This window comes from Staurois parvus, unplaced genomic scaffold (assembly GCF_062004578.1).
Source record: "Staurois parvus isolate SC_StPar_1 unplaced genomic scaffold, SC_StPar_1.0 ptg000196l, whole genome shotgun sequence".
Lineage (NCBI taxonomy): Eukaryota > Metazoa > Chordata > Amphibia > Anura > Ranidae > Staurois > Staurois parvus.
Window position 1 is genome coordinate 1,704,908 of NW_028317992.1, and position 22,975 is coordinate 1,727,882.

Genomic DNA, 22,975 nt, shown 5'->3' on the forward strand with positions numbered 1-22,975 from the left:
CTTTGCAACTAATTGCAATATATCTGATCACTCTTCATAACATTCTGGAGTAAATGCAAATTGCCAACATAAAAACCGAGGCAGCAGACTTTGTGAAAATTAATATTTGTGTCATTCTCAAAAGAATTGGCCACAGCTGTACTCTCTGGATTGGCAGCACTGCATCTAATGCCGAAACCCTTCCACAAAGAGCTGCAGTGTCTGGGAGGGGGAGCGTGTGAGACACAAAGGAGGAAGGAGGATTTGGCTCAGTCATAGAAGCTAAAGGATATTTTTTGGTTTTCTTGTCCATCCCTTAGCAACTGGATGTAATACTTGCTTTGACTGTCATATAGGAGCCTTTAGAGGTACTTTAATAAAATCCTTCAATACCAAGTCTATCAAAAATGTATTTTCTACCAATGGGTTGGGATGACAACTCTTGTGCGCATACACAGAAGACGGTGAAATGCTCTTCTATAATTTCTTGCAGGCAAGTATTTATGGCAGAACGTTCAAAAGTTTCTCAGAATGCAAAGAAGAGTGAATCCATAAAATCCTTTAAACTCCAGTGACTGAACAAAAACCACAAAAGTGCATTGCATGTGATATTTACACCTGTACGCATTATTTGTTTTTCTTTTTTTCTCTATTCAACTTTTTGATTTACTAGCAACATTAACGACTACCAGTCCATAGGACGCACCCACACATTTATCATTTTTTAGAGGTGGCAATTCAGCATGTTCTAAAAGTAATTTGAGTGGATAAAGAGTTACTGGATTGCTTTTACAGGTGGCAGAAGGGGCTCCCCCCTCTCTTTACCAGGTTTGCAGGTGCTACCAGGAAGCCCAATAACAATGTGACCGGTGGCATCCTGTTCTTGAGACACAGTGGAACAGATGTCGATGTCACTGTGTGACATCAGACCCCAGAAGCAACAAGGATTTTGTCACTTCCAGTTTTGGTCTCACATAAACAAGTCATTACCAGCTTGAATAAGCACTGATCTTGGTGTGATATGATCCTTTGGAGTCCAGAGGAGAGCTATGGGGTCTAATAGACCCAAGATCTTTCTTAAAAGAGGACCTGTCGAGGGCGCATGCGCAGCCGGCTCTGGGATGACAGCTCGTGAGTGAGCGCTCCGTCCCGCCGTCAGCCCAACCACGGCACACACCAGACCCAGAGACACCGCAGCCTCTCCCCAGAGATATAAGGGGATACAGAGGCTCTTACCATCCTCCGGACCATGCCCCGATGCCGTAGATCACCAGGGCAGCCAGGGAAGCGGACGAGCTTCTTCCCTGCTCTCAGCCCCTGCATCCAAGATGGCGCCAGCTGACAGTCTACTCACACAAGCAGAGGGAGACACAGCGCAGAATGCAGACCTCAGGCTCATATATACAGTGGGGATCGAAAGTTTGGGCACCCCAGCTAAAAATGTGTATTAATGTGCATAAAGAAGCCAAGGAAAGATGGAAAAATCTCCAAAAGGCATCAAATTACAGATTAGACATTCTTTATAATATGTCAACAAAAGTTAGATTTTATTTCCATCATTTACACTTTCAAAATAACAGAAAACAAAAAAATGGCGTCTGCAAAAGTTTGGGCACCCTGCAGAGTTAATATCTTGTACTGCCCCCTTTGGCAAGTATCACAGCTTGTAAACGCTTTTTGTAGCCAGCCAAGAGTCTTTCAATTCTTGTTTCAGGTATCTTTGCCCATTCTTCCTTACAAAAGTCTTCCAGTTCTTTGAGATTTTTGGCCTGTTTGGTCTATCCATAGATTTTCAATTATGTTGAGGTCAGGAGATTGTGAAGGCCATGGCAAAACCTTCAGTTTACGCCTCTTGATGTAATCCCCTATGATTTCGAGGTGTGTTTAGGATCATTATCCATTTGTAGAAGCCATCCTCTCTTTAACTTCAGCTTTTTCACAGATGGCATCATGTTACCATCCAAAATTTGCTGAAATTTTATTGAATCCATTTTTCCTTTTACTCGTGAGATGTTCCCTGTGCCACCGGCTGCAACACAACCCCAAAGCATGATTGATCCAACCCCATGCTTAACAGTTGGACAGAGGTTCCTTTCATTAAATTCTGTGCCCCTTCTTCTCCAAACGTACCTTTACTCATTCCGGCCAAAAAGTTCAATTTTAACATAATCGGTCCACAGAACTTGTTTCCAAAATGCATCAGATTGTCGATATGTTCATTTGCAAAGTTCAAACAATGATTTTTGTGGTGAGGACGTAGAAGAGGTTTTCTTCTGATGACTCTTCCATGAAGACCATATTCGTACAAGTATCTCTTTAGAGTGGAATAGTGTACCGCAACTCCAGTGTCTGCCAGATCTTTCTGGAGGGATCGTGCAGTCAAAATGTGGGTTTTGAATTGTTTTTCTTACAATCCTGTGAGCTGTTCTGTTTGATATTTTTCTTGGTCTTCCAGATCGTGCTTTAACTTCCACTGTTCCTGATGACTGCCATTTCTTAATTACATTGCGAACAGAGGATATTGACATCTGAAAACGCTTTGCTATCTTCTTATAGCCTTCTCCAGCTTTGTGAGCGTCAACTATTTTCAGTTTCAGTTTTCTAGACAACTGCTTAGAAGAACCCATGGTGCTGATTGTTGGGGCAAGGTCAGATGAGTCTGGGCATTTAAAACCTTTGAGATTGACATCACCTGGTCTTCCCAGACGATGATTGAGAACAATCCATGACACTGGCAGGTCTCAGCTTGGCAAAGGGGGCAGTGCATGCTATAAATTCTGCAGGGTGCCCAAACTTTTGCAGATGCCATTTTTTTGTTTTCTGTTATTTTGAAAGTGTAAATGATGGAAATAAAATCTAACTTTTGTTGACATATTATAAAGAATGTCTAATCTGTAATTTGATGCCTTTTTGAGATTTTTCCATCTTTCCTTGGCTTCTTTATGCACATTAATACAAATTTTTAGCTGGGGTGCCCAAACTTTCGATCCCCACTGTATATTAGATTTTTTTTTTTTTTAAAAGCGCCCTCGTCTCACTGTGCTCACGTGCAAAGGCAAGAGCATGCATCTGTAAATGGTGACTGCACCGCACATGAGGTATCGCCACGAACATCAGAGTGCAAGCAATAATTCTAGCACCAGAAATCTAAACTGGTAACCTGTTCAGGGTTTTAAAGAGTTGCCTATGGAGATTTCTATGTACCATAGTTTGTTGCAGTTCCCTGGGCGCAGGCAATTTTAAAGCACAACATATTTGGCATGTATTTTCTCAACATAACATTATCTTTTTATTTTAACAAAAAATTGGGTACTATATTGTGTTTTTGTGCATTAAAATTTATAAAAAGTGGCTTTTTGAAAACCGCTGTGCAAATACAGTGTTACAAATATCTGCGACACCCACCATTTTATTCTCTAGAGCCTCTGCTTAAAAATATATATAAATGTTTGGGAGTTCTACATAGTTTTCTAGCAAAAAAACAAACAAAAAAAAACAACAACCGTAAGACTTCCCTGTAACGGCATTACTACAAACCTTCCAGGACGGCAGGCCTAAGAGAAGAGAGGCTCCTCCCTACAGGAAACAATTTACAGCTGTTATAAGTCCCTTGCCCTTCAGTTTTGAATTAAGTAACTACCAAAACCGGTCCAAAAGGAGACTAATTCTACTTAAGCACTCACCAAATACCAACTTGGGAGGTTTTTTTTTTTTTTGCCTTCCTCAATAGGGTGGGAAGTTGTCCTGATGTACTGGAAGGTTCGTAGAAATGCCATTATCGGTAAGTCTAATGGTTTTTTTCTCCTATCACCTTCCAGGACGTCACACCTGAGAGGTGGCCGAAGGCTAAGTCTTGCTGCAACAGCACTTCAATCCCGTAATGTTTCAAGAGAGTGATTGGACCAGGTGGCGCCACCTTTCACCTTCGCTGGTGCTGGAAACTCTGAACTCTCATAAGCTTATGCAGGCCATAGACGGGTCGAATATTAGCCAATTTTTTGAAAGAAAAAAAAAAAAAAAAAAAAAAAAGACGAAAAATCGTTCGTTCGACGTTACCACCAAAGGTAAAAAAAAAAAAAAAAAAAACAGGCCGACAAAATCAGAAAGTTCACCCCATAACTTCTGTCCCTTGTAAGTCACAGCTTATGCACAGATTTTTTTATCGGTAAAACGTTTGGCCGATTTGCCCATCATTGCCGGGAAAAATCGCCCGATCGTCAAAATCGCCCGCGAATTTTCCAACATGACGGATAAAAAAAAAAGTGTGCAAAAACACCAAAAAAACAGCCAACCAATTAACCCACTAACAGTGTGAAAATCGGCCGATTTTTTTTCCACCTGATTTTTGACCCGTCTATGGCCGGCATAAGGCAATAGTTTGTCTGATCCACCTGAAGACCAAAGCCTTAGAGGCTTGAAGTCCCTTTCTTGGTCCAGCATAAGAAATTAGCAGATGGTCGGACGGATCTCCTAAAATCTTTGGCCCCATGCAGATAAGTGAGGAGACACCTCCGCATATAAAGACGGTGGAATTTATCTTCTTATGCGTTCCCACAAATTTTGTAGATCTCCAACTCTTCTAGCCGTGGTGATGACCAACAAAAAAAGATAATTTTAATGTCAAACAGTTAAAAGGGAACCTTCTCTATTGGTTCAGAAGGGTGCTTCGATAGGGCTTCTAGCACTCTGGTCAGATCCCATGGCAGAGAAACCTCTCTTTTGTGGCTGGAGTAATTCTTTCCCTGGCCACCAAAAGCCGTTTAAAGGTTCTCTAGCTAATCTAGCATTAAGAAAAACTGAAAATGCAGCAGTTTGTACTGGAAGGGTGCTAACTGCCACCCCTCTCTCCTCACCATCCTGGAGAAACTCCAGAATTATAGGAACAGAGGTAGAGGATACTTGTTTCCATTTGCACCATGAACAAAAAATTTTCCATACTTTGGAGTAAATTTTCCTGGTTACAGGCTTTCTGCTTAGGAGGAGGGTGTCTAACTCTGTCGAAACAAACATTACTTTTTAGGATCTAGAGCTCACTAGCCAGGCTGTCAATTGGAAGAACTCCAGCTTGGGGTGAAACACAGGACCCTAAAGAAGAAAATATGGAAGAATCGGAAGCCTCCAAGGCAGTGCCATCGACAGGGATTTTAGGGTCAAGAACTACACCCTCCTCCTTGGCCACCAAGGGAGGTGGCCTGACCGACTGGCTAAGCTTCTGGAGGACTCACAAAGGGGGAAAAGGCATATGTCAGCCTAAACTGCCAAATCTGCAACAAGACATCTAGAATATCTGACTCTATCAAGAAGAACTTTCTTACTTTTCTGTTCTTGCCAGTGGCAAAAGGGTCCATTTCTGGCAAGCCGAACCGTTGGACCAAGGCCTGAAAGACCTTCTCACTCAGCTCCCAATCCCCGTCTAATCAGCTGGTGACTAAGAAAGTCTGCCTCCTGGTTGCTTGTCCCTTTTATATGAACCACTGCTAGGGAAAGAATCTACCCTTCAGCGCAACCCAGGATCTCCTTGGATAGGTCCAGAAGATGTCTGCATCTGGTTCCACCCTGACAATTCAGGTAGGCCACCTGGTCTGACCAGGCTGGCCTGACATAGTCAATCTGGGCCCCCTTTTCCCACCTAGCATTCCCCTTCAAGAAAGTCACTCACTGAGCTCCAACTTAGACTTGCCCGCAGTCGCCGGTGCCGCCATCCCTTTCTCCTTCTCCATGAGGTGGTTCAGCCCAGTCTCCACTGCAGATCCCAGGTGTACCATCCTGGACTGTCAGCTGACCACCGTGAGCTGCCCTGCTGTCCTCCTCACACCCCGGAGCCCTCCAGAATCTCTCAGCCCTCTTGCAGGCTTCGCTGTGTTCTTGGCCCTGCCCACGCGGCCAAAAGATCCTGCTGATGCTAGAATGGGGCTTGGAGTGCATGCTCTCCTCCTTCCTGCAATCCACTGACTGCTGAAACTATGTGGGGGGAGAGAGAGAGCAGCCGGGTGGCATTTCAACACACTACAGCGATGGTCACACTCCCCTGAGACTGGAGTGCTGGTGCCAACTGGGGGCAACCTGTGAGAAGGAACGAGCCTGCAGGTTAGTTCAGCCCTCCCCGGCATCCCTATGCCTGCCTCACAGGGGTACCATCCGACCCTCTCTGGTCTTCTGGTCACAAAAACAACAAATGTTCCATTGTAGGGAGAAACACAATCAATACTGGAGGGTAGGGGGAAGGCAGGGGACTTCTAACAGCTGTAAATTGATTGTGTTTCCTGTAGGGAGGAGCCTCTATTCTCTCAGGCCTGCCGTTCTGGAAGGCGATAGAGAGAAACAATGTTTTGGACATGTAGAAGAGGAATGTCAAAATTGGCCCTACTGAACTTACTACATACACACATACACATTATTGTATACCTGTTTGAAAGGATTTCACAGAGAAAATAAAACAGCATTAACATCAGAATACCAAAAATGAGGATTCTACAAAAGCAGCCATTTAATAAAAAGCACTTTCAAGATAAATTAATTCATTAAAAAAAAAAAAATAGAAAAAAAAAAGAGAAGATTTATCTTTGTGAATTAATACCCAATAATTATCGATGAGTGAATGCATTTATAAGCAATTAAAGTCTAGGTGAGCATAAATCTTACCTGTGGGCCCAAATATTTAAGCCCATCAAGGTTCACTTTCCATTCAATAAGGAGCTGGAAATCATCATTTCTTCCACCCCATATCCGAACCACAAAACAGGACACAGATGTGTCCAGTCTATCGGGCATCAAGCCAAAGTCAAGACTTCTCCACGTAGGATTCTGTAGGGGCATCCGGAGAAAAAAAAAAAAAAAAATAGAACATTTACAGGACTGTAAAAGGCACAAGGGATGGATATTACAGTTCTTTAGAAGTTACAAAGCTAAACTACAGGTGAAACTCGAAAAATTAGAATATGGTGCAAAAGTTCATTTATTTCAGTAATGCAACTTAAAAGGTGAAACTAATATATGAGATAGACTCATTACATGCAAAGCAAGATAGTTCAAGCCGTGATTTGTCATCATTGTGATGATTATGGCTTACAGCTCATGAAAACCCCAAATCCACAATCTCAGAAAATGAGAATATTACATGCAATCAATAAAACAAGGATTGTACATAGAACAATATCGGACCTCTGAAAAGTAGAAGCATGCATATGTACTCAGTACTTGGTTTGGGCCCCTTTTGCAGCAATTACTGCCTCAATGCGGCGTGGCATGGATGCTATCAGCCTGTGGCACTGCTGAGGTGTTATGGAAGACCAGGATGCTTCAATAGTGGCCTTCAGGTCTTCTGCATTGTTCGGTCTCATGTCTCATCTTTCTCTTGGCAATGCCCCATAGATTCTCTATGGGGTTCAGGTCAGGCGAGTTTCCTGGCCAATCAAGCACAGTAATCCCACGGTCATTGAACCAGGTTTTGGTGCTTTTGGCAGCGTGGGCAGGTGCCAAGTCCTGCTGGAAAATGAAGTCAGCATCCCTATAAAGCTCGTCTGCGAAAGGAAGCATGAAGTGCTCCAAAATCTCCTGGTAGACGGCTGCGCTGACCCTGGACCTAATGAAGCACAGTGGACCAACACCAGCAGATGACATGGCTCCCCAAATCAACAGACTGTGGAAACTTCACACTGGACTTCAAGCATCTTGCAGTTTGTGCCTCTCCATTCTTCCTCCATACTCGGGATCCTTGGTTTCCAAATGAGATGCAAAAGTTGCTCTCATCAGAAAAGAGGACTTGACCACTGAGCAGCAGACCAGGTCTGTTTTTCTTTAGCCCAGGTAAGACGCTTCTGATGTTGTTTGCTGTTCAGAAGCAGCTTGACAAGAGTACGGTAGCGTTTCCCAGTGGGGGCGGCGTGCCATTAGAACTAATGGCACCTGCCCGCAGGTCCCCAATTCTCTGTGCGGGTGGTGCGGCTGCACAGATTTTCGGGCGGATCCGCAGCGGCACCACCCACACAGATGTGAACCTAGGATTAAAGAAGGCATCTTGCTGCATCTTTCCTCCATCATACTTGTGCTTTGCTCCATAATCCTTCCCTGTGCTCCTGGGAATGCAGGCCTGGTTTTCTCCAGCTTAGAGATTTGTTCTTCCTGTCATCAGCAATGAAAGCATCTAAACAGCTATTAATACTCTCAGTTTGTGGAAAGCAGGAAAGGGTGAAGCTCCAAGTCAAGGAAGTTGAAGCTCCTATTAAACATTAAACAAGTGGCCCAGATTGAGGGGGACTCACCACGTACACAGTAAGGCCTCTTTCTCACAGGATGCCATGGGACCGTTCAGTTGCAAATTTATTGCCTCCCTGACGGCCTGCCTAAAAGCTACCATGCAGGCAGAGGCAGCTGGACATGTGGTATCGGCAAAGCTATGTGTCGTGTGGAATGCTACGCGGATTGTCAAGTTGACAGGCCGCAACTACTCTCAAAACTTTCCCATTTGAGCCATTGAGGCCGCAATCCGGTTGTGACACATTGATCTCTAACAAGTCACCATGAAAATAGTAATGGTTCGGTTTTTTTTTCTTTAAATAACAAACATGGTATACTTACCTGCTTTGTGCAATGGTTTTGCACAGAGCAGCCTTGATACTATTCTTTTCAGGTGCCCTGCCAGCACTTCTTGCCCTCTCCCCCTTCACCAGTACCCCCAATAGTAAGTTTCTTTCTATGGGGGCAATGATGTATGCTCACTCCCAATCCCTGCTCTATGCATTCATAGGACACAGAGCCGTTGCCCCCCCCCCCCCACTCTCTCTTCATTTGCTGTGATTGACAGCAGTGGGAGCAGATGGCTCCCGCTGCTATCTCAGTCAATTAGAAGAGCGAAACCCGGAACAGCTGAGGCCAATGTGCACATCGCTGGATTGAACGGAGGCTCAGGTTAGTATTAGAGGGAACGGAGGCTCAGGTTAGTATTAAAGGGGGCTGTGGGGCGGAGCAGCACACAGGAGGTTTTTTTCACCTTCATCCATATAATGAATCAACTTTACAACCATTTTAGGCAAAAAATAAAATCAACACAGGTATTCCGCAAAACAGTAAGATCATCCCCTTACTGCCTGACAGCGGACCTTAGCCGCCTGCTGAAAAGTGATCCACAACAAATTGATGGAACACTTTACACTTTACTGCTTATATTTTGCCCTCCCTGGTCCCTCCTTCCCCGTCAAAATACTGAGATAAATAAAACCTTTCAATTTTTATTACACTTGATGAATCACTAATATGTGTAAATATGAAAAAAAATTTAAAAAATTTTCCTTCAACTATTATGTAATTTGCACAGCCCTGGATATTTACCCTGTATTATAACAGACAGCAGTGTTTGTCAGTGCAGGTGGTGGGAGTAGTGAGTATTTATCATCTTCGATACAGGCAACCTTTTGCTGCGGTTTTAATTTAGCAACAGTGTCACTTTAAAAAAATTAGTAAACCATGTCCTGATAAAAGTCAATGTGTTTATTCTGCTGTGAATATCTTTTCAAGCTACATGTTAGCTGATCTATGGGCGATTGTGATCTAGGATGAGTACCAAATATTAACTAAACGTGCCAGTGCGATTGTGCTGGCACGTCAGCTTACAGTGCAAAGGGAGTACATGGCCTTGGGAGACAACGCTGCATCTGCATAGGACTCACACTAATGCCGGCCATAGACGGGGAGAAAACCAGCCGAAAATTTGTCCAAAAGAACAATCGGCCGATTTTCGGATCGTTACTGTCTGAATTGGTCGGCCGGTTTTCTTGATTTTGACACATTTTTTTTTAATCGTTCATGTTGGGAAAAAAAATGGTCGATTTTGCCCATCGGACGATTTTCACGGCAATGATGGGCAAATCGGACAATCTTTTTCCCGATTAAAAAAATGCACATGAGCCGTGGCCAAAGAAAAAGAAGAACATCTGTATCTATTTGTATCTATACAAATAGATACAATGTTTGCAATACTTAGAAATGTCAAATCTATTAGCGGTGTCCCTGCAGAGAGCTTCGCTATGATATTTGACATTTAAAAGTATAAGGGTTGCAACATTGTATCTATTTGTATCCGAATAGAAACATCTGTATCCGAAATGGATACAAAAAGATACAATGTTGCAACCGCAATACTTAGAAATGTCAAATCTATTAGCGGTGTCCCTGCAGAGAGTTTCGCTATGATATTTGACATTTAAAAGTATAAGGGTTGCAACATTGTATCTATTTGTATCCGAATAGAAACATCTGTATCCGAAATGGATACAAAAAGACACAATGTTGCAACCGCAATACTTAGAAATGTCAAATCTATTAGCGGTGTCCCTGCAGAGAGCTTCGCTATGATATTTGACATTTAAAAGTATTGCGGTTGCAACATTGTATCTATTTGTATCCGAATAGAAACATCTGTATCCGAAATGGATACAAATAGATACAATGTTGCAACTTTTCATTATTATTATTATTCATATTCTATTTCTTCTTCTTTTAAATGTCAAATATAGCGGAGCTCTCTGCAGGGACACCGCTATTATATTAATTGCCGGCCATAGACGGGACAAAAATCAACTGACTTTTTGTTACCAATGGTGGTAACGTTGGCTAAGTGAACGACCGATTTTTCGTTTTTCTAAAAAAAAAAAAAACGGCCGGTTTTCTCCACGTCTATGGCCTGCATAAGACAGTTTTCAAAATAGATAGTGCCGCGCTCCCATGTACCAATATGTATATCTTATACTTTCAAAGTGCTAATGAATAGCTTTCAAGATACTGCATGTATCAAACAATTATTACTAGTGACTCAAAACATCATTGTGAATATTAATCTTCATGCAAGTGACATTAATAACTGATAATCCTAAGGTGATAGTGCCTATTAAAGTACAGTGATATACAAATCAGAAATACTCCTCTATTCTACTGTGATCCTTATATTTATATTGTGCAAACACATATATATTATGTGCACGTGCTTATGATATATTCAATAAAAAAAAAAAAAAAAAAAAAAAGTCTTTCAAAATAAATGTGCAGGTGGATTCTTGGTTCCCTCTCGCCGAGTGCTTAATGGTCTCCCTATGTGCTCACCTCTATATTTGCCTGAATAAATCCAGGCAAATACACTTTTTATCCTTCCAGGATAGATGGGATGGAATGATGCTCTTGAATTATCTCAGAAGGTGGATGTGGATTTATATTTGTTCTCCTGTAGCTGCTCATGAGTGGGTATACTGACCATCTCTCTGAGGATCTCCCAATTCCCCTCCTGGGGCTGTTTCCTTTTCCAGTCCTCCTTATATCAGCTCAAAGGGTGTTGTTCAATTGAGAAAGGAAGACAAACAGACCATAGTGTCTTATCCTTGTGCAAAAAGGGGGTTTATTGCTGCCAGTTGCACAGTAGTATACAATTGTAGTCCAGCATAAATGTGCTCTGCCTCTGTTCCTGCAGTGCTGTCTACCTGTGTCTGTATTCAGATCACCGAGCCTCTCCAGTGCAATGTCGTGACGTCAGAGCCCCTCCCCTACGCGTATCGTCACAGGGTCACGTGACTTCATCAGGGGGAATGATTAGATGCCACGACTATGCTAATACTCCTATTTATATCTCTCGGCCGCCTTTTTACTGGAGCCCAATGGGCGCGGCCATTTTCCCAGTGATTTTCTTAAACTCTATGTATGGTGAGTGTTTACACCTGTGTGTCTACTCAAATTATAACGTGATATCTGTCTGCCAGACATTGCTAACTGGGTCAGCTGTGATCTGTCTCTTGCTCTGCAGTTTCTAAACAGTGGCTGTTGGCTATACATTATATTGCTGAAAGTATACCTATTAGGCTAAATTAAAACCATGTTTTATTAATAATACAATATTAAAAATATAAAATTCAAAATTATACATTTAACCAATAAAATAAAATAAAAAAATATTTTTTTAAAAATCAAATAATAAAAGATAATAAAAAAATAAATAATAGAAAACGCATGTATGTTACTTCTCAAGTAACCTATTTGTCATTAATTATCTAATTCCTTCAATTTTGAGATATTATTTAACTTACATCTTTCTTTACATCTGGGTTTTGGTTTTGTATTTAAGAAGGTATTACTTGAGGATATGATACTTGATATAACTTACATGCGTTTTGTGCTAGTCATAAATTCTCTAATTCTACCCTAAACTCACTCCACATATTCCTAAATTCATGTCAGATACATTACTTCAATCCCCAATCTATATATATTCAACGCCTCAAAGTTAGATTGGGAACTATTTCTATACTTATTTGTTACTAATAAAGCATGTAAGGTCAAACTCCTTATTTAACCCATTGGGAGCCAGACAGCCCATTTCATAGATCCACTTCGATTCTTTCTTGCTAATTTCCCTTATCAGGTTATCTCCCCTCCAGTGTTGTACATGTTTTTCTACACCCCAGAACTCTAATTTTCTTGCATCTTTATTGTGGTATTTTTTGAAATGCTGCGATAAGTGGTGATACTTGTATCCTCTGTTTATATTATATACATGTTCTTTTATTCTTTCCCTTAACATCCTTTTCGTGCGTCCAATGTAGATGAGATTACATGGGCATTTGAGGGCATAGATAACCCCTCTTGTATCACATGATATAAATTGCTGGATGGTGTATTCCTTTTCATTTAGGGGGTTCTGAAATGTTTAGAAACTGTTTAGAAACTGCAGAGCAAGAGACAGATCACAGCTGACCCAGTTAGCAATGTCTGGCAGACAGATATCACGTTATAATTTGAGTAGACACACAGGTGTAAACACTCACCATACATAGAGTTTAAGAAAATCACTGGGAAAATGGCCGCGCCCATTGGGCTCCAGTAAAAAGGCGGCCGAGAGATATAAATAGGAGTATTAGCATAGTCGTGGCATCTAATCATTCCCCCTGATGAAGTCACGTGACCCTGTGACGATACGCGTAGGGGAGGGGCTCTGACGTCACGACATTGCACTGGAGAGGCTCGGTGATCTGAATACAGACACAGGTAGACAGCACTGCAGGAACAGAGGCAGAGCACATTTATGCTGGACTACAATTGTATACTACTGTGCAACTGGCAGCAATAAACCCCCTTTTTGCACAAGGATAAGACACTATGGTCTGTTTGTCTTCCTTTCTCAATTGAACAACACCCTTTGAGCTGATATAAGGAGGACTGGAAAAGGAAACAGCCCCAGGAGGGGAATTGGGAGATCCTCAGAGAGATGGTCAGTATACCCACTCATGAGCAGCTACAGGAGAACAAATATAAATCCACATCCACCTTCTGAGATAATTCAAGAGCATCATTCCATCCCATCTATCCTGGAAGGATAAAAAGTGTATTTGCCTGGATTTATTCAGGCAAATATAGAGGTGAGCACATAGGGAGACCATTAAGCACTCGGCGAGAGGGAACCAAGAATCCACCTGCACATTTATTTTGAAAGACTTTTTTTTTTTTTTTTTTTTTTTTATTGAATATATCATAAGCACGTGCACATAATATATATGTGTTTGCACAATATAAATATAAGGATCACAGTAGAATAGAGGAGTATTTCTGATTTGTATATCACTGTACTTTAATAGGCACTATCACCTTAGGATTATCAGTTATTAATGTCACTTGCATGAAGATTAATATTCACAATGATGTTTTGAGTCACTAGTAATAATTGTTTGATACATGCAGTATCTTGAAAGCTATTCATTAGCACTTTGAAAGTATAAGATATACATATTGGTACATGGGAGCGCGGCACTATCTATTTTAAAAATATTATATATACACTAGCATATGAGTCAGTGCAAGTGCCAGCGAACCTCACGTGAGAAATAAGGACATCTAAAGTCACATATTGAACACCTCATTTCATAATAGCTCACAAGCATTCACCATTTATATTTATTCACACTCATTTATCACTTGTTAGTAGAAATTATGGAGGTTTTCACATTCTTGGAGAACAGAGAACTAGATCTTAACAATATATTTCTAGGAGAAGAACAGGAGGATCCAGGAATTAATAATACATTTAGAAAATTAGGGAGCCTTATGGAGAAGAAAATTAATATTTGGTGGGATATAGCCACCATGGAAAAATATATAAAAGAAAGAATGATCCCGAGGAAGCTTAGATGGGAATTACCTATCAATGATGGTTTATTGGAGGAGGGGGATAGGGAAGAATGGTACAATTTCTTTAGTGAAAAAGGAATGGAGGTTTTACAATTCCTAATAAAAAGAAAACAAAGAAAAATGAGAAAAATAGAAAAAGTAATAAAGGAGTACCAAAATAAGGTAGAGATCATCAAAGATCACCCAGAGTTTACAAAATACTTATCCCAGTTGAATAAAAATGTCCAGAAAAAAGACACAGAAATTAAGAATAAGAAAAAGAAAAAATTTCAAAGGGTAAGCCAGGACTACCAACAAAAATCAGTATTCAAATGGCAGACTAACCCTAATTCCAATGAGATCAAATCCACAGAATCTACACCAGTGAAAACCAATGAGAAACCACCCCCTAAAAAAGCAATAGGGTTCAAAACACCCAATAAAGATAATAAGGGACATTCACAGTATAAAGGAGGGAACCCCAACAATTGGAGACCACCATATTATAATCCGGGACCATATAGACCCCCACAGAATCAACCATATCAAGGAGGGAAACCATATTATAATGGCAACAGAGGCCACAACCAGAGAGGCCCCCAAGGATATTACACACAAGAATACTATGGGAGACCTGATTATAATAGAGGCCCATATTATCCTAAACCACAAAGGCCACAATACCAAGCACAATACCAAGCACAATACCCAGTAATGAACAAACCCTACCAAGTACCCACACAAAACAGGTACTCACCCCTGGAAAGGGAAGAATTCAACTCACCCCTCCCCAATCCTTTTTTAGGATGGGATTTGAATCCCCAAGGGGGGAGGGAAGAAGAAGCACAACACACACAAGAAAGAGAGGGAAAAGAGGAGGAAGAAGGTCACAACAAAAAAAGAAGAAGGAATTAAAGGGAGAAGGCATTTTCAATATCAGTGGATTACCCCTTACAGAAGAAGAAACACATGCGCTTAGCAAGGGTCTTAAGTATGCCCCACAAAAGGGATTAAATAAATTTGATACATATGTAAGCATTCAGAAATTGATCAGGAAACTCAATCTTAAAAAGTATTATGCCAACAACCCCATTACACACAACACAGGAGCAACAGAAAATACTATGCATAGCCAACTTAAAAACAAATCAGTGTTTAATCCCCAGATTGGAGATAATAAATATATAGACACATTTAAACAAATGGTATTACAAGATTTAGAATCTCTCAAAATTAAAAAACCTAAAATAGAGGTGAATTTAAAGAGAGGTTTAGATTCATTGAAAAAGAGGGATGACATAATAATACGCCCAGCAGACAAAGGAGGGGGTATAGTGATACAATCAAGGATTTATTATGAATCAGTAATGGCAGATATGCTTAATGACAGAGACACATATGAAGTGCTTATCAGTAATCCTATTAAGGAATATAAGAAACAGCTTATCAAACTAGTCACAAAAGGGAAAAAGAAAGGAGTTATTAATGAGAAAGAACATCAATATCTAATACCATCAGTATGTAGGCTACCTATCATGTATTCAGTTCCGAAAATTCACAAAGACAACACCAACCCGCCAGGTAGGCCCATCATTAATGGAATAGATTCACTCACAGCGAGGTTAGGTGAATATGTAGATTATCATCTACAACCATTGGTCACTAAAACTACAGCATATCTAAGGGATACAAAACATGTGATACAAGAAATGAAGGATACACTGACAGATAAAAACACGCTTTTAAGTACAGCAGATGTAGCAGCACTGTATACTAACATAGACCATCAGGGGGCTATAGAAGCAGCTATATGGGCACTTAATAAATATGGAAATAACACCACCAGACACAACAGATTCATCATAAGGTGTATAAAGTTCTGCCTTACTCATAATTATTTTTGGTATGGTAATACATACTATTCACAAAGGAAAGGAGTTGCTATGGGCGCTAAATTCGCCCCTAGCATCGCTAATCTTTATATGGCAAAATGGGAAGATGAATCAGTGTTCAAAAATAAGAACCCAGGAATAAAAATATACAAAAGGTATATTGATGACCTCTTGGTGATATGGAGTGGAGAAAAGGTAGAACTTGAGAAATTTTATAACGATTTAAATATGAATGAAGCCAATATAAAACTGAGCTATGACATACATGAAACTTCTATTAATTTTTTAGACATTCAAATCTACAAAGAGGGATTACAATTGTATACCAAGAATCATTTCAAATCTGTTGATAGAAACTCATATATCCCCATAGATAGCTGCCATCATAAAGCGTGGCTAAGCAATATCCCTAGAGGCCAATTTATTAGATTAAAAAGGAACTGTACAAACATGAAAGACTATGTAGAACAAAGTGGAATAATATCAGAAAGATTTATTGATAAAGGATATAAGAAAGAAATAATACAAAAAGAAAGGGAGCAAATAGGCCTTATGGACCGTAATGTATTAATAGCAGACAAACATAAAGAGAATACTGAAAAGGAGGAATTGGCGGTAGTGTTGAGTTATAATACCCAGTATAAATCAATACAAAACATAATAAAGAAACATTGGAAGATCTTAGCATTAGATAAGCACCTGAAAAATAATATTCCCACAATACCTAGGTTTATATATACAAAAGCTCCAAATATTAGGGACAAAGTGGTGAAGAGTATAATAGCACCACCTGTTAAACATCAACAAATTAGTTTTTTTCAAGGAAAAGGGTTTTATACCTGTGGTAGATGCTATAGTTGCATCAGACTGAAAAATAACCCCAGGAGAAGATTTACATTTCAGAACCCCCTAAATGAAAAGGAATACACCATCCAGCAATTTATATCATGTGATACAAGAGGGGTTATCTATGCCCTCAAATGCCCATGTAATCTCATCTACATTGGACGCACGAAAAGGATGTTAAGGGAAAGAATAAAAGAACATGTATATAATATAAACAGAGGATACAAGTATCACCACTTATCGCAGCATTTCAAAAAATACCACAATAAAGATGCAAGAAAATTAGAGTTCTGGGGTGTAGAAAAACATGTACAACACTGGAGGGGAGATAACCTGATAAGGGAAATTAGCAAGAAAGAATCGAAGTGGATCTATGAAATGGGCTGTCTGGCTCCCAATGGGTTAAATAAGGAGTTTGACCTTACATGCTTTATTAGTAACAAATAAGTATAGAAATAGTTCCCAATCTAACTTTGAGGCGTTGAATATATATAGATTGGGGATTGAAGTAATGTATCTGACATGAATTTAGGAATATGTGGAGTGAGTTTAGGGTAGAATTAGAGAATTTATGACTAGCACAAAACGCATGTAAGTTATATCAAGTATCATATCCTCAAGTAATACCTTCTTAAATACAAAACCAAAACCCAGATGTAAAGAAAGATGTAAGTTAAATAATATCTCAAAATTGAAGGAATTAGATAATTAATGACAAATAGGTTACTTGAGAAGTAACATACATGCGTTTTCTATTATTTATTTTTTTATTATCTTTTATTATTTGATTTTTAAAAAAATATTTTTTTATTTTATTTTATTGGTTAAATGTATAATTTTGAATTTTATATTTTTAATATTGTATTATTAATAAAACATGGTTTTAATTTAGCCTAATAGGTATACTTTCAGCAATATAATGTATAGCCAACAGCCACTGTTTAGAAACTGCAGAGCAAGAGACAGATCACAGCTGACCCAGTTAGCAATGTCTGGCAGACAGATATCACGTTATAATTTGAGTAGACACACAGGTGTAAACACTCACCATACATAGAGTTTAAGAAAATCACTGGGAAAATGGCCGCGCCCATTGGGCTCCAGTAAAAAGGCGGCCGAGAGATATAAATAGGAGTATTAGCATAGTCGTGGCATCTAATCATTCCCCCTGATGAAGTCACGTGACCCTGTGACGATACGCGTAGGGGAGGGGCTCTGACGTCACGACATTGCACTGGAGAGGCTCGGTGATCTGAATACAGACACAGGTAGACAGCACTGCAGGAACAGAGGCAGAGCACATTTATGCTGGACTACAATTGTATACTACTGTGCAACTGGCAGCAATAAACCCCCTTTTTGCACAAGGATAAGACACTATGGTCTGTTTGTCTTCCTTTCTCAATTGAACAACACCCTTTGAGCTGATATAAGGAGGACTGGAAAAGGAAACAGCCCCAGGAGGGGAATTGGGAGATCCTCAGAGAGATGGTCAGTATACCCACTCATGAGCAGCTACAGGAGAACAAATATAAATCCACATCCACCTTCTGAGATAATTCAAGAGCATCATTCCATCCCATCTATCCTGGAAGGATAAAAAGTGTATTTGCCTGGATTTATTCAGGCAAATATAGAGGTGAGCACATAGGGAGACCATTAAGCACTCGGCGAGAGGGAACCAAGAATCCACCTGCACATTTATTTTGAAAGACTTTTTTTTTTTTTTTTTTTTTTTTATTGAATATATCATAAGCACGTGCACATAATATATATGTGTTTGCACAATATAAATATAAGGATCACAGTAGAATAGAGGAGTATTTCTGATTTGTATATCACTGTACTTTAATAGGCACTATCACCTTAGGATTATCAGTTATTAATGTCACTTGCATGAAGATTAATATTCACAATGATGTTTTGAGTCACTAGTAATAATTGTTTGATACATGCAGTATCTTGAAAGCTATTCATTAGCACTTTGAAAGTATAAGATATACATATTGGTACATGGGAGCGCGGCACTATCTATTTTGAAAATATTATATATACACTAGCATATGAGTCAGTGCAAGTGCCAGCGAACCTCACGTGAGAAATAAGGACATCTAAAGTCACATATTGAACACCTCATTTCATAATAGCTCACAAGCATTCACCATTTATATTTATTCACACTGCATAAGACAGTGTTGTCACCCTAGGAACATAAGTTCCAGAAAAGGCACACACTGGCAGGATCACCAGGTACGAAACAGTGAAAGGATGAGGTGGAGTGAAAAAAAACAAAAACAAAACAAAAACATAAATGAGGAGTAAGGAGCGAGTTATGTTTTTAGCACCCCCAACCACCCTCTCATAAGCTGCAAAGCCAGCAGACAGGAGTTTTCAAATTTCAATAAAATAAAGTACATACTTTCATTGCATACAAAGTTGTGTTTATGTGAACATTACTGGGGAGGGGGGTCCATAGCATTTATCAGATTCTTAAAAGGGATCGGTGACTCAAAAAAGGGGAAAAACACTGATCTAGATGTTAAACGTTAACCAACATGACTGCCAAAAGTATTTACAGTCAGGTCCATAAATATTGGGACATTGACACAATTCTAACATTTTTGGCTCTATACACCACCACAATGGATTTGAAATGAAACGAACAAGATGTGCTTTAACTGCAGACTGTCAGCTTTAATTTGAGGGTATTTACATCCAAATCAGGTGAACGGTGTAGAAATTACAACAGATTGCATATGTGCCTCCCACTTGTTAAGGGACCAAAAGTAATGGGACAATTGGTTTCTCAGCTGTTCCATGGCCAGGTGTGTGTTATTCCCTCATTATCCCAATTACAATGAGCAGATAAAAGGTCCAGAGTTCATTTCAAGTGTGCTATTTGCATTTGGAATCTGTTGCTGTCAACTCTCAAGATGAGATCCAAAAAGCTGTCACTATCAGTGAAGCAAGCCATCATTAGGCTGAAAAAAACAAAACAAACCCATCAGAGAGATAGCAAAAACATTAGGCGTGGCCAAAACAACTGTTTGGAACATTCTTAAAAAGAAGGAACGCACCGGTGAGCTCAGCAACACCAAAAGACCCGGAAGACCACAGAAAACAACTGTGGTGGATGAGTGAAGAATTCTTTCCCTGGTGAAGAAAACACCCTTCACAACAGTTGGCCAGATCAAGAACACTCTCCAGGAGGTAGGTGTATGTGTGTCAAAGTCACCAATCAAGAGAAGACTTCACCAGAGTGAATACAGAGGGTTCACCACAAGATGTAAACCATTGGTGAGCCTCAAAAACAGGAAGGCCAGATTAGAGTTTGCCAAACGACATCTAAAAAAGCCTTCACAGTTCTGGAACAACATCCTATGGACAGATGAGACCGACATCAACTTATACCAGAGTGATGGGAAGAGAAGAGTATGGAGAAGGAAAGGAACTGTTCATGATCCTAAGCATACCACCTCATCCGTGAAGCATGGTGGTGGTAGTGTCATGGCGTGGGCATGTATGGCTGCCAATGGAACTGCTTCTCTTGTATTTAGTGATGATGTGACTGCTGACAGAAGCAGCAGGATGAATTGTGAAGTGTTTCGGGAATATTATCTGCTCATATTCAGCCAAATGCTTCACAACTCATTGGACGCTTCACAGTGCAGATGGACAATGACCCAAAGCAGACTGCAAAAGCAACCAAAGAAGTGGAATGTTATGCAATGGACAAGTCAATCACCTGACCTGAATCCGATTGAGCGTGCATTTCACTTGCTGAAGACAAAACTGAAGGGAAAATGCCCCAAGAACAAGCAGGAACTGAAGACAGTTGCAGTAGAGGCCTGGCAGAGCATCACCAGGGATGAAACCCAGCGTCTGGGGATGTCTATGCGTTCCAGACTTCAGGCTGTAATTGACTGCAAAGGATTTGCAACCAAGTATTAAAAAGTGAAAGTTTGATTTATGATTATTCTGTCCCATTACTTTTGGTCCCTTAACAAGTGGGAGGCACATATGCAAACTGTTGTAATTCCTACACCGTTCACCTGATTTGGATGTAAATATCCTCAAATTAAAGCTGGCAGCCTGCAGTTAAATCACATCTTGTTTGTTTCATTTCAAATCCATTGTGGTGGTGTATAGAGCCAAAAATGTTAGAATTGTGTCGATGTCCCAATATTTATGGACCTGACTGTATAAGAATGCTTTATTTATGAAATTAGGAGTGAAATGAATCAACCTCTTACCAAAGAGTCTTTCACGACCTCACTCTTGTAAAATTCTGAAAGAAACAAACATTTGGTCATAAAGGAAAATTGTGTATAAAAATTCCATGTGCAGCTGTGGTTAAAACAATCATGACACCATGAAATAATCCTGGCCATGCTACCAGAGCCCCCCTTTAAGCAGGTCCTCCACACAACTGCCACCAATGACTTGTTTTAGCTCATGTAAGCTCTGGAGATTGTCATACTGACTTTCCTTCACTACTCAGATAACTGTTGACCCATAACAAAAACCAGAGCTGAGGCCATTAAATATAATGGCCTCTTTCACACGGGGCAGACCCGTCAGCGGATCCGTTTGCTCAGCAGGGGATCCGTCTGCAGATCCTCACTGAGCAAGGAAATGACAGGTCCATGTCCGCAAATACACTCCCCCCCCCCCCATCAACTTCAATGCAAAAACGCAATAGCAATCATATATAAACACTTATCTCCGCATGCCAATCTACTCTTCACTTGCAAGTCCGGAAAGCACTCGTACAGGACCCTTTTTGTAATGGCACTCAATACAATGCGTGTGGTTTGCATCTGTGTGAACCACCTTAATAGGAACATATACGTAGCCAGTCATGTGAATCTGAATTTGAAAAAATGCATCCAGAATCGCCTATGTGTGAACCTCAGCATTTTGGGATCGCGGCAGAATCGCTGTGATCACCAAACGTAGGTTCAGGAGCCATTACTTTCAATACTTTACTCTGCAAAACGCATCACATGAAGCCTGTCGCCCAAAAGTTGTGTTGCCCCAGGCACTGACAACCCACACTATGGTAACAAAAAAAAAAAAAAAAAACTGGCTCATTTTATCATTTTAAGATGGCTCCTAGATTCAAAGTAAATTTGTCAAGCACTGCTGTATGGTAAGCGGAGGGGGCTGCAGTGCAACCAGAGATAGTCGCAGCAGCAGGGCAGTGATTGCAGTGCTGGAGGAAACCTGCTGGAGCAAATGCACATTCATTCACAGAGATCCATGAAGAATTAAAACTTCCAATGCGACAGACAAGACTTGTAGTCAATGGGAAACAAGTACAGTGATTACCAAACTCCTCGTCCATGGATACTTCCTCCTCAACAGACACAGAACTTGAGGAAGAGTCTGGAGAAGCCTGGCAGAGTAGAATAGAGTAGATTATGGGGTCCTTTCACAGAGCGCTCGGTCTGGATCCATTTGTCTGCTATTCAGATGGATCCCACTGAGCCACAATGCATGTCTATGGGTGGGCAGATGTAAAGGGATGTACATCTGCTTACATCAGAGTCTGTTTATGTTGGCAGAAAATAGAGAAAAAAAAAAAGGGAAGGAAAAAGGTCTGTCCCCTTTACTCTTTTTGTAGAGATAACGCATGTGAACAGAAGATAACCATTTGCATCTGTTTTTGGGCAAGAAACATTTTTTGTTTATGCTTTTGTCACGTATGACTATTTTTTTCAACAACCCAAAACATGTGAAAAACAGATTAAAAATCAGATGCAAACTGAAGACCGACAGGCAAATTGATATAACTGGAATCAGTATTCATCAGTCGTTTTCAAAACAACTGATAATGCCTGCATGAAAGGGCCCTAAAAGGGGGGGGGGGGGGTTTGGGGGGTAATAACCCTCATCAGGTTTTTGTTTCTCTGGGGGAAATTTTCCTTTACGTCTCGTCCTATTAGCCACAACAGGAAGCGAGAGGAAATCTCTCCAAAGTGAGGGAATCCCTAGTAGTCACCAGAACCGGTGTTCCCACTGGAAGCTTTTACTTCTATAATTGTTCCTGTGACCACTCAAAATTTGAGATTTTCTCTTTCACCAATAATGGTCACCAGGACAAACAGAGAGGGGGG

General features: G+C 40.4%; 1 protein-coding gene across 1 annotated transcript in view; it reads right to left on the reverse strand.

The window, feature by feature from the left end:
* UVRAG (UV radiation resistance associated) overlaps window positions 1-22,975 on the reverse strand; it is a 191,576-nt gene that overhangs the window by 121,469 nt on the left and 47,132 nt on the right. Inside the window, exons 3-4 of the mRNA XM_089677986.1 lie at window positions 21,110-21,144; window positions 6,622-6,783 (exon numbers count right to left, since the gene is read on the reverse strand). Of these exons, the coding sequence (XP_089534112.1) occupies window positions 6,622-6,783; window positions 21,110-21,144 (197 nt within the window). The remainder of the gene's footprint in view (window positions 1-6,621; window positions 6,784-21,109; window positions 21,145-22,975) is intronic.